The 14,173-nt window shown below is 41.9% G+C and overlaps 1 protein-coding gene across 1 annotated transcript in view; it reads left to right on the top strand.

The window, feature by feature from the left end:
* LOC138765797 (uncharacterized) overlaps nt 1-14,173 on the top strand; it is a 54,371-nt gene that overhangs the window by 26,106 nt on the left and 14,092 nt on the right. The window contains exons 6-7 of the mRNA XM_069942856.1: nt 5,347-5,535; nt 11,272-11,391. Of these exons, the coding sequence (XP_069798957.1) occupies nt 5,347-5,535; nt 11,272-11,391 (309 nt within the window). The remainder of the gene's footprint in view (nt 1-5,346; nt 5,536-11,271; nt 11,392-14,173) is intronic.

Here is a 14,173-nt window from a genome sequence, read left to right as displayed (position 1 = left end):
TATCAGGTCACTCTGTATGTAATGTATAGAATATATCGGGTCACTCTGTATGTAATGTATAGAATATATCAGGTCACTCTGTATGTAATGTATATAGAATATATCAGGTCCCTCTGTATGTAATGTATAGAATATATCAGGTCCCTCTGTATGTAATGTATAGAATATATCAGGTCACTCTGTATGAAATGTATAGAATATATCAGGTCACTCTGTATGTAATGTATAGAATATATCAGGTCACTCTGTATGTAATGTATAGAATATATCAGGTCCCTCTGTATGTAATGTATATAGAATATATCAGGTCACTCTGTATGTAATGTATAGAATATATCAGGTCACTCTGTATGTAATGTCTCTATAGAATATATCAGGTCACTCTGTATGTAATGTACAGAATATATCAGGTCACTCTGTATGTAATGTATAGAATATATCAGGTCACTCTGTATGTAATGTCTCTATAGAATATATCAGGTCACTCTGTATGTAATGTATATAGAATATATCAGGTCCCTCTGTATGTAATGTATATAGAATATATCAGGTCACTCTGTATGTAATGTATAGAATATATCAGGTCACTCTGTATGTAATGTATAGAATATATCAGGTCACTCTGTATGTAATGTCTCTATAGAATATATCAGGTCACTCTGTATGTAATGTATAGAATATATCAGGTCACTCTGTATGTAATGTATAGAATATATCAGGTCACTCTGTATGTAATGTATAGAATATATCAGGTCACTCTGTAATGTATAGAATATATCAGGTCACTCTGTATGTAATGTATATAGAATATATCAGGTCACTCTGTATGTAATGTATAGAATATATCAGGTCACTCTGTATGTAATGTATATAGAATATATCAGGTCACTCTGTATGTAATGTATATAGAATATATCAGGTCCCTCTGTATGTAATGTATAGAATATATCAGGTCACTCTGTATGTAATGTATAGAATATATCAGGTCACTCTGTATGTAATGTATAGAATATATCAGGTCACTCTGTATGTAATGTATAGAATATATCAGGTCCCTCTGTATGTAATGTATAGAATATATCAGGTCACTCTGTATGTAATGTATAGAATATATCAGGTCACTCTGTATGTAATGTATAGAATATATCAGGTCCCTCTGTATGTAATGTATAGAATATATCAGGTCACTCTGTATGAAATGTATAGAATATATCAGGTCACTCTGTATGTAATGTATAGAATATATCAGGTCACTCTGTATGTAATGTATATAGAATATATCAGGTCACTCTGTATGTAATGTATATAGAATATATCAGGTCACTCTGTATGTAATGTATAGAATATATCAGGTCACTCTGTATGTAATGTATAGAATATATCAGGTCACTCTGTATGTAATGTATAGAATATATCAGGTCACTCTGTATGTAATGTATATAGAATATATCAGGTCACTCTGTATGTAATGTATATAGAATATATCAGGTCACTCTGTATGTAATGTCTATAGAAAATATCAGGTCACTCTGTATGTAATGTCTCTATAGAATATATCAGGTCACTCTGTATGTAATGTACAGAATATATCAGGTCCCTCTGTATGTAATGTATAGAATATATCAGGTCCCTCTGTATGTAATGTATAGAATATATCAGGTCACTCTGTATGTAATGTATAGAATATATCAGTTCCCTCTGTATGTAATGTATAGAATATATCAGGTCCCTCTGTATGTAATGTATATAGAATATATCAGGTCACTCTGTATGTAATGTATAGAATATATCGGGTCACTCTGTATGTAATGTATAGAATATATCAGGTCACTCTGTATGTAATGTATATAGAATATATCAGGTCCCTCTGTATGTAATGTATAGAATATATCAGGTCCCTCTGTATGTAATGTATAGAATATATCAGGTCACTCTGTATGTAATGTACAGAATATATCAGGTCACTCTGTATGTAATGTATAGAATATATCAGGTCACTCTGTATGTAATGTCTCTATAGAATATATCAGGTCACTCTGTATGTAATGTATATAGAATATATCAGGTCACTCTGTATGTAATGTATAGAATATATCAGGTCCCTCTGTATGTAATGTATAGAATATATCAGGTCACTCTGTATGTAATGTATATAGAATATATCAGGTCCCTCTGTATGTAATGTATATAGAATATATCAGGTCACTCTGTATGTAATGTATAGAATATATCAGGTCACTCTGTATGTAATGTATAGAATATATCAGGTCCCTCTGTATGTAATGTATAGAATATATCAGGTCACTGTGTATGTAATGTCTATAGAATATATCAGGTCACTCTGTATGTAATGTATAGAATATATCAGGTCACTCTGTATGTAATGTATAGAATATATCAGGTCACTCTGTATGTAATGTATAGAATATATCAGGTCACTCTGTAATGTATAGAATATATCAGGTCACTCGGTATGTAATGTATATAGAATATATCAGGTCACTCTGTATGTAATGTATAGAATATATCAGGTCCCTCTGTATGTAATGTATAGAATATATCAGGTCACTCTGTAATGTCTCTATAGAATATATCAGGTCACTCTGTATGTAATGTATATAGAATATATCAGGTCACTGTGTATGTAATGTCTCTATAGAATATATCAGGTCCCTCTGTATGTAATGTATATAGAATATATCAGGTCACTCTGTATGTAATGTATAGAATATATCAGGTCACTCTGTATGTAATGTATATAGAATATATCAGGTCACTCTGTATGTAATGTATAGAACATATCAGGTCACTCTGTATGTAATGTATATAGAATATATCAGGTCACTCTGTATGTAATGTATAGAATATATCAGGTCACTCTGTATGTAATGTATAGAATATATCAGGTCACTCTGTATGTAATGTATATAGAATATATCAGGTCACTCTGTATGTAATGTATAGAATATATCAGGTCACTGTATGTAATGTATATAGAATATATCAGGTCCCTCTGTATGTAATGTATAGAATATATCAGGTCCCTCTGTATGTAATGTATAGAATATATCAGGTCACTCTGTATGTAATGTATAGAATATATCAGGTCCCTCTGTATGTAATGTATAGAATATATCAGGTCACTCTGTATGAAATGTATAGAATATATCAGGTCACTCTGTATGTAATGTATAGAATATATCAGGTCACTCTGTATGTAATGTATATAGAATATATCAGGTCACTCTGTATGTAATGTATATAGAATATATCAGGTCACTCTGTATGTAATGTATAGAATATATCAGGTCACTCTGTATGTAATGTATAGAATATATCAGGTCACTCTGTATGTAATGTATAGAATATATCAGGTCACTCTGTATGTAATGTATATAGAATATATCAGGTCACTCTGTATGTAATGTATATAGAATATATCAGGTCACTCTGTATGTAATGTCTATAGAAAATATCAGGTCACTCTGTATGTAATGTCTCTATAGAATATATCAGGTCACTCTGTATGTAATGTACAGAATATATCAGGTCCCTCTGTATGTAATGTATAGAATATATCAGGTCCCTCTGTATGTAATGTATAGAATATATCAGGTCACTCTGTATGTAATGTATAGAATATATCAGTTCCCTCTGTATGTAATGTATAGAATATATCAGGTCCCTCTGTATGTAATGTATATAGAATATATCAGGTCACTCTGTATGTAATGTATAGAATATATCAGGTCACTCTGTAATGTCTCTATAGAAAATATCAGGTCACTCTGTATGTAATGTATATAGAATATATCAGGTCACTGTGTATGTAATGTCTCTATAGAATATATCAGGTCCCTCTGTATGTAATGTATATAGAATATATCAGGTCACTCTGTATGTAATGTATAGAATATATCAGGTCACTCTGTATGTAATGTATATAGAATATATCAGGTCACTCTGTATGTAATGTATAGAACATATCAGGTCACTCTGTATGTAATGTATATAGAATATATCAGGTCACTCTGTATGTAATGTATAGAATATATCAGGTCACTCTGTATGTAATGTATATAGAATATATCAGGTCACTCTGTATGTAATGTATAGAATATATCAGGTCCCTCTGTATGTAATGTATAGAATATATCAGGTCACTCTGTATGTAATGTATATAGAATATATCAGGTCACTCTGTATGTAATGTATAGAATATATCAGGTCCCTCTGTATGTAATGTATAGAATATATCAGGTCCCTCTGTATGTAATGTATATAGAATATATCAGGTCCCTCTGTATGTAATGTATAGAATATATCAGGTCACTCTGTATGTAATGTCTATAGAATATATCAGGTCACTCTGTATGTAATGTATAGAATATATCAGGTCACTCTGTATGTAATGTATAGAATATATCAGGTCACTCTGTATGTAATGTATAGAACATATCAGGTCACTCTGTATGTAATGTATATAGAATATATCAGGTCACTCTGTATGTAATGTATAGAACATATCAGGTCACTCTGTATGTAATGTATATAGAATATATCAGGTCCCTCTGTATGTAATGTATAGAATATATCAGGTCACTCTGTATGTAATGTATAGAATATATCAGGTCACTCTGTATGTAATGTATAGAATATATCAGGTCCCTCTGTATGTAATGTATATAGAATATATCAGGTCCCTCTGTATGTAATGTATAGAATATATCAGGTCACTCTGTATGTAATGTATAGAATATATCAGGTCACTCTGTATGTAATGTATAGAATATATCAGGTCACTCTGTATGTAATGTATAGAATATATCAGGTCCCTCTGTATGTAATGTATAGAATATATCAGGTCCCTCTGTATGTAATGTATATAGAATATATCAGGTCCCTCTGTATGTAATGTATAGAATATATCAGGTCACTCTGTATGTAATGTATAGAATATATCAGGTCACTCTGTAATGTATAGAATATATCAGGTCACTCTGTATGTAATGTATAGAATATATCAGGTCACTCTGTATGTAATGTATAGAACATATCAGGTCACTCTGTATGTAATGTATATAGAATATATCAGGTCACTCTGTATGTAATGTATAGAATATATCAGGTCACTCTGTATGTAATGTATAGAATATATCAGGTCACTCTGTATGTAATGTATAGAATATATCAGGTCCCTCTGTATGTAATGTATAGAATATATCAGGTCACTCTGTATGTAATGTATATAGAATATATCAGGTCACTCTGTATGTAATGTATAGAATATATCAGGTCGGTACGGCCGGTATCGGAATCACTATACTTGTAATAATTCACACATAGATATGGCTGCAAGGAACACCGAGACCAACACATGGGAGCCCCCCAACATCTGCTCCGCACCCCCAAACACACAACCCATCCCCCCCATGAGGAGGAAGAAGAGGAGGAAAAAGAAGATCCTAAGAAAGGAAGAATCCGACTCTGAGCAGGAAAATAAAGAGCAGAAGAAGCATGGAAGACGCTGGAGAGGTAACAGGTCACCTAGCAGCACCACCACCCCCATCATCTATTATTACTACAGTCACCACCACCCCCATCATCTATTATTACAGTCACCATCACCCCCATCATCTATTACTACTACAGTCACCACCACCCCCATCATCTATTATTACAGTCACCATCACCCCCATCATCTATTACTACAGTCACCATCACCCCCATCATCTATTACTACAGTCACCACCACCCCCATCATCTATTACTACTACAGTCACCACCACCCCCATCATCTATTACTATAGTCACCACCACCCCCATCATCTATTACTACTATAGTCACCACCACCCCCATCATCTATTATTACTACAGTCACCATCACCCCCATCATCTATTATTACTACAGTCACCATCACCCCCATCATCTATTACTACTACAGTCACCACCACCCCCATCATCTATTACTATAGTCACCACCACCCCCATCATCTATTACTACTATAGTCACCACCACCCCCATCATCTATTATTACTACAGTCACCACCACCCCCATCATCTATTATTACAGTCACCACCACCCCCATCATCTATTATTACTACAGTCACCACCACCCCCATTATCTATTATTACTACAGTCACCATCACCCCCATCATCTATTACTACAGTCACCACCACCCCATCATCTATTACTACAGTCACCACCACCCCCATCATCTATTACTACAGTCACCACCACCCCCATCATCTATTATTACTACAGTCACCACCACCCCCATCATCTATTATTACTACAGTCACCATCACCCCCATCATCTATTACTACAGTCACCACCACCCCCATCTTCTATTATTACTACAGTCACCATCACCCCCATCATCTATTACTACTATAGTCACCACCACCCCCATCATCTATTACTACTATAGTCACCACCACCCCCATCATCTATTATTACTACAGTCACCATCACCCCCATCATCTATTATTACTACAGTCACCATCACCCCCATCATCTATTACTACAGTCACCACCACCCCCATCATCTATTATTACTACAGTCACCACCACCCCCATCATCTATTATTACTACAGTCACCACCACCCCCATCATCTATTATTACTACAGTCACCACCACCCCCATCATCTATTATTACTACAGTCACCACCACCCCCATCATCTATTATTACTACAGTCACCATCACCCCCATCATCTATTACTACTACAGTCACCACCACCCCCATCATCTATTACTACTACAGTCACCACCACCCCCATCATCTATTACTACAGTCACCACCACCCCCATCATCTATTACTACAGTCACCACCACCCCCATCATCTATTACTACAGTCACCACCACCCCCATCATCTATTACTACTACAGTCACCACCACCCCCATCATCTATTATTACTACAGTCACCACCACCCCCATCATCTATTATTACTACAGTCACCACCACCCCCATCATCTATTACTACTACAGTCACCATCACCCCCATCATCTATTACTACAGTCACCATCACCCCCATCATCTATTACTACAGTCACCACCACCCCCATCATCTATTACTACTACAGTCACCACCACCCCCATCATCTATTACTACTACAGTCACCATCACCCCCATCATCTATTATTACAGTCACCATCACCCCCATCATCTATTACTACAGTCACCACCACCCCCATCATCTATTACTACAGTCACCACCACCCCCATCATCTATTATTACTACTATAGTCACCACCACCCCCATCATCTATTATTACTACAGTCACCACCACCCCCATCATCTATTATTACTATAGTCACCACCACCCCCATCATCTATTACTATAGTCACCACCACCCCCATCATCTATTATTACTACAGTCACCACCACCCCCATCATCTATTATTACTATAGTCACCACCACCCCCATCATCTATTACTACAGTCACCACCACCCCCATCATCTATTACTACAGTCACCACCACCCCCATCATCTATTACTACTATAGTCACCACCACCCCCATCATCTATTACTACAGTCACCACCACCCCATCATCTATTATTACTACAGTCACCACCACCCCCATCATCTATTATTACTATAGTCACCACCACCCCCATCATCTATTACTATAGTCACCACCACCCCCATCATCTATTATTACTATAGTCACCACCACCCCCATCATCTATTACTATAGTCACCACCACCCCCATCATCTATTATTACTACAGTCACCACCACCCCATCATCTATTACTACAGTCACCACCACCCCCATCATCTATTATTACTACAGTCACCACCACCCCCATCATCTATTATTACAGTCACCACCACCCCCATCATCTATTACTACAGTCACCACCACCCCCATCATCTATTACTACAGTCACCACCACCCCCATCATCTATTACTACTATAGTCACCACCACCCCCATCATCTATTACTACAGTCACCACCACCCCCATCATCTATTACTACTATAGTCACCACCACCCCCATCATCTATTATTACTATAGTCACCACCACCCCCATCATCTATTATTACTATAGTCACCACCACCCCCATCATCTATTACTATAGTCACCATCACCCCCATCATCTATTACTACAGTCACCATCACCCCCATCATCTATTACTACTACAGTCACCATCACCCCCATCATCTATTACTACAGTCACCATCACCCCCATCATCTATTACTATAGTCACCACCACCCCCATCATCTATTACTACAGTCACCACCACCCCCATCATCTATTACTACTATAGTCACCACCACCCCCATCATCTATTATTACTATAGTCACCACCACCCCCATCATCTATTATTACTATAGTCACCACCACCCCCATCATCTATTACTACTATAGTCACCACCACCCCCATCATCTATTATTACTACAGTCACCACCACCCCCATCATCTATTATTACTACAGTCACCACCACCCCATCATCTATTATTACTATAGTCACCACCACCCCCATCATCTATTACTACAGTCACCACCACCCCCATCATCTATTACTACAGTCACCACCACCCCCATCATCTATTACTACAGTCACCACCACCCCCATCATCTATTATTACTATAGTCACCACCACCCCCATCATCTATTATTACTACAGTCACCACCACCCCCATCATCTATTATTACAGTCACCACCACCCCCATCATCTATTACTACAGTCACCACCACCCCCATCATCTATTATTACTACAGTCACCACCACCCCCATCATCTATTACTACAGTCACCACCACCCCCATCATCTATTACTACAGTCACCACCACCCCCATCATCTATTACTATAGTCACCACCACCCCCATCATCTATTATTACTACAGTCACCACCACCCCCATCATCTATTATTACAGTCACCACCACCCCCATCATCTATTACTACAGTCACCACCACCCCCATCATCTATTATTACTATAGTCACCACCACCCCCATCATCTATTATTACTATAGTCACCACCACCCCCATCATCTATTACTATAGTCACCACCACCCCCATCATCTATTATTACTACAGTCACCACCACCCCCATCATCTATTATTACAGTCACCACCACCCCCATCATCTATTACTACTACAGTCACCACCACCCCCATCATCTATTACTACAGTCACCACCACCCCCATCATCTATTATTACTACTATAGTCACCACCACCCCCATCATCTATTATTACTACAGTCACCACCACCCCCATCATCTATTATTACTATAGTCACCACCACCCCCATCATCTATTACTATAGTCACCACCACCCCCATCATCTATTACTACTACAGTCACCACCACCCCCATCATCTATTACTACTACAGTCACCACCACCCCCATCATCTATTATTACTACAGTCACCACCACCCCCATCATCTATTACTATAGTCACCACCACCCCCATCATCTATTACTACTACAGTCACCACCACCCCCATCATCTATTACTACTACAGTCACCACCACCCCCCCCATCATCTATTACTATAGTCACCACCACCCCTATCATCTATTACTACAGTCACCACCACCCCCATCATCTATTACTACTATAGTCACCACCACCCCCATCATCTATTCAGGAGAACTCCTGAACGATATAGGTCAGAGGTGTCAAACTCTAAAATACATAGTCGGCCAAAATTAAAATATTGGACAAAGTCGCGGGCCAACCATGATAGTTATTGAGGCCCGAATGCGGCGGTGCTGGCTCTGTCAGATGTGTGCGTCTCCCAGCTATGTGCACTATGATAAATGACATGATATGATTAAACTTCAACCCATATAATACCCCCCCCCAAATATTACCCCATATAATAGCCAACCCAACCAAAATTGCCCCAAATAGTAGCCAGCCCCCCACGTGTCCCATATAGTAGCCATCCCTCCCCATAGTCTCTTATATAGTAGCCAGCCCCCCCATAGTCTCTTATATAGTAGCCAGCCCTCCCCCATAGTCTCTTATATAGTAGCCAGCCCTCCCCCATAGTCTCTTATATAGTAGCCAGCCCCCCCCATAGTCTCTTATATAGTAGCCAGCCCTCCCCATAGTCTCTTATATAGTAGCCAGCCCTCCCCATAGTCTCTTATATAGTAGCCAGCCCCCCCATAGTCTCTTATATAGTAGCCAGCCCTCCCCCATAGTCTCTTATATAGTAGCCAGCCCTCCCCCATAGTCTCTTATATAGTAGCCAGCCCTCCCCATAGTCTCTTATAGTAGCCAGCCCTCCCCAATAGTATCATATAGTAGCCAGCTCTCCCCATAGTCTCTTATATAGTAGCCATCCCTCCCCATAGTCTCTTATATAGTAGCCAGCTCTCCCCATAGTCTCTTATAGTAGCCAGCCCTCCCCCATAGTCTCTTATATAGTAACCAGCCCTCCCCCATAGTCTCTTATATAGTAGCCATCCCTCCCCATAGTCTTATATAGTAGCCAGCCCTCCCCCATAGTCTCTTATATAGTAACCAGCCCTCCCCATAGTCTCTTGTATAGTAGCCAGCCCTCCCCCATAGTCTCTTATATAGTAGCCAGCCCTCCCCCAGTCTCATATATAGTAGCTAGCCCTCCCCCATAGTCTCTTATATAGCAGCCATCCCTCCCCATAGTCTCTTATATAGTAGGCAGCCCTCCCCCATAGTCTCTTATATAGTAGCCAGCCCTCCCTATAATCTCTTATATAGTAGCCAGCCCTCCCCATAGTCTCATATAGTAGCCAGCCCTCCCCATAGTCTCATATAGTAGCCAGCCCTCCCCATAGTCTCATATAGTAGCCAGCCCTCCCCCACAGTCTCTTATATAGTAGCCAGCCCTCCCCATAGTCTCATATAGTAGCCAGCCCTCCCCCACAGTCTCTTATATAGTAGCCAGCCCTCCCCCATAGTCTCTTATATAGTAGCCAGCCCTCCCTATAATCTCTTATATAGTAGCCAGCCCTCCCCATAGTCTCTTATATAGTAGCCAGCCCTCCCCCATAGTCTCTTATATAGTAACCAGCCCTCCCCATAGTCTCTTATATAGTAGCCAGCCCTCCCCATAGTCTCTTATATAGTAGCCAGCCCTCCCCATAGTCTCTTATATTGTAGCCATGACGGGCCAGATGTACTTCAATCTCTGAATTGCCTGGTGGGCCAAAAATAATGGCACCACGGGCCAGATTTTGCCCGCGGGACAGAGTTTGACATAACAGATCTAGAACCACCTTTCGCCCAGATTCTAGGTCTGGCAGAAGGAGACGCTCATTCAGTGAGAAGATCAGCAGCTCTGGGGCAGAGAGATGGAGCACAGCGCAGGGAGAGCGTCCCCACCTGGAGGAGGAGCCGGAGGACACAGGTAGAGACAATGTGGTGTCCCACCACAGGTGTTTCGTGTTTTACACCTGTCGCAAAAGTTTCTCCTCAGTGGTGATGAAGGTAGAATTCTTTAGTTTAACCACTAGATGTCAGTGTTTTATATAGATGCTCTTATGGATTTCACAGCTGACGCTAACAAGGGGTTACTGTTTCTTATGTATTATGTACCTTTCTTGTCCAATGGAGATAATCTTTCTTTCTGGCCTATCCCTTTCCTTCTTTTCTTTGCACACATTCCGTTCCACCACTCACAGGGTTTCTTACATATCCCTGTAGGAAGTAGTCTATCTCGTATGTCTATATGCAGTGCTAGACAATAAAAGAGGGAGAAAAGTCAGGGTTAAATCCAGCCGACATGGAGAACCTCTCTGGGTTTGGAACTCCATTCCATTTAAGTAAATGGAGCTTAATTGCAAACCACACCTGAACTGGAGACAATAGAGGGGGAAAGTGGCCATGTTTTTGTAGGGCTGGATAAAGCCCTTTAAGTTTGGTGACATGGGGGGGGGACGCACTCTGTAACCTGGTGACACGGGACACTCTGTAACGTGGTGACACATGGGGGGGACACTCTGTAACCTGGTGAAACATGGGGGGACACACTCTGTAACCTGGTGACACATGGGGGGGGACACTCTGTAACCTGGTGACACATGGGGGGGGGGGAGACACTCTGTAACCTAGTGACACATGGGGGGGGGACACTCTGTAACCTAGTGACACATGGGGGGGGGGACACTCTGTAACCTAGTGACACATGGGAGGGGACACTCTGTAACCTAGTGACACATGGGGGGGACACTCTGTAACCTAGTGACACATGGGAGGGGACACTCTGTAACCTGGTGACACGGGGGGACATCCGATGGCTACCTCTCCCATTAGTTAGCCCTATAATCGCTGATCATGTGTCACTTGGTGCCCACAGGTTAGCTCAGATGGATGTTCATTCTCGTGGATACAGGACTCTCATCTTACAGCCTTACAGTAACTCCTGTCTGAATAGGCCCCCAGTCTGTAGCCTGGAGCCTTCCAACACTACAACTACTAGTCAAGTCAAGGCTAGTTATTCTTGTCAAGATCTCCTCTACTCCAAAGTATCCATAGAATACAGACACTCCGTAAAATCTCCCATCTATCTTTGTCTGCCAGGTGGTCAGTGTATCAGGGGCAACCTAGTGATACTACCACACTCAGACCAGCAACATAACGCCTACCAGCCCCCCCCCCCCCCCCCCCCCCCCCCCCCCCCCCCCCCCCCCCCCACACACACACACACACCTCAGGTTGCTGTACATGTAGCTACCTCTTGGGGGAGCTGAGGAGAAGGCAGTCTGTGACAGCACAGGATGCAGTTATACAGAGGGTGTGGAGCTGTATATCAGGTCAGGAGGCAGCACCAGGTGCAGCGTTGTTGTGGTGGTGGTGTAGTAGTTGTACTTGGCTAGTGATGGTGGTTGTCCTGAGTGGCAACTGACCCACCCGGACTATCGGTACCGTCACCCATAGAAAGGGGAAAATTAACCCAAGGTGTACAGCTGGTGCTGTGTATAGGTGCTGGTGCAGAGGAAGAGATGACTGAGTCCCAGTGAATAAATAGAACCACTTTACTGTACAGTGTCTGAATAATAATATATATTGCTTGTATACTTTAGAGTAGAGTGGAGCATCGTATAGGAGAGGAGTTTGTCAAGGGAGCCCCAACCCAATGTAGTACTGTGCTCTGCCGGAACTTTACAGAAATACTTGAGAGTGCGAGATACTTGTACCTGTGTTTAGACCAATATGTGGACAAAAAAAAACCCAGAAGGTGCAACAGCAACCCACAGGTGCAAGCACTTACTGTATATACTCCTCCCAGTGTACACACGATAAACACCTGATCTATAGATATTACAAAATGAGGATCTTGTCAAACTATTTGATCAAACAGAGTGACCCCCCCGTGTCCCCAGGTTAGAGAGTGTTCCCCCCCCCCCGTGTCCCCAGGTTAGAGAGTGTTCCCCCCCCCGTGTCCCCAGGTTAGAGAGTGTTCCCCCCCCCGTGTCCCCAGGTTACAGAGTGTCCCCCCCGTGTCACAGGGTTAGAGTGTCACCAGGTTACAGAGTGTTCCCCCATGTCACCAGGTTACAGAGTGTCCCCCCCCATGTCACCAGGTTAGAGTGCCCCCCCCCCCTCCGTGTCACCAGGTTAAAAAGGTTCCCCCCCCGTGTCACCAGGTTACAGAGTGTCCCCCCCCCCCCATGTCACCAGGTTAAAAAGGTTCCCCCCCCCCGTGTCACCGGGTTAGAGTGTCCCCCCCCCCCCCACCGTGTCACCGGGTTACAGAGTGTCCCCCCCCCCGTGTCATCAGGTTACAAAGTGTCCCCCCCCCCATGTCATCGGGTTACAGAGTGTCCCCCACCCCCCCGTGTCACCAGGTTACAGAGTGTCCCCCCCCCCCCGTGTCACCGGGTTACAGAGTGTGTCCCCCCATGTCACCGGGTTACAGAGTGTCCCCCCCCCCCCGTGTCACCGGGTTACAGAGTATCCCCCCATGTCACCAGGTTACAGAGTGTCCCCCCGTGTCACCGGGTTACAGAGTGTCCCCCCCCATGTCACCGGGTTACAGAGTGTTCCCCCGCCCCCCCGTGTCACCGGGTTACAGAGTGTGTCCCCCCCCCGTGTCACCGGGTTACAGAGTGTCCCCCTCCGTGTCACCGGGTTACAGAGTATCCTTCCATGTCACCGGGTTACAGAGTGTTCCCCTGCCCCCCCGTGTC

Source organism: Dendropsophus ebraccatus, chromosome 10 (assembly GCF_027789765.1).
Source record: "Dendropsophus ebraccatus isolate aDenEbr1 chromosome 10, aDenEbr1.pat, whole genome shotgun sequence".
Taxonomy (NCBI): Eukaryota; Metazoa; Chordata; class Amphibia; order Anura; family Hylidae; genus Dendropsophus; species Dendropsophus ebraccatus.
The sequence above is the reverse complement of the archived record's forward strand: the minus strand, read 5'-3'. Positions and strand labels throughout refer to the sequence as shown.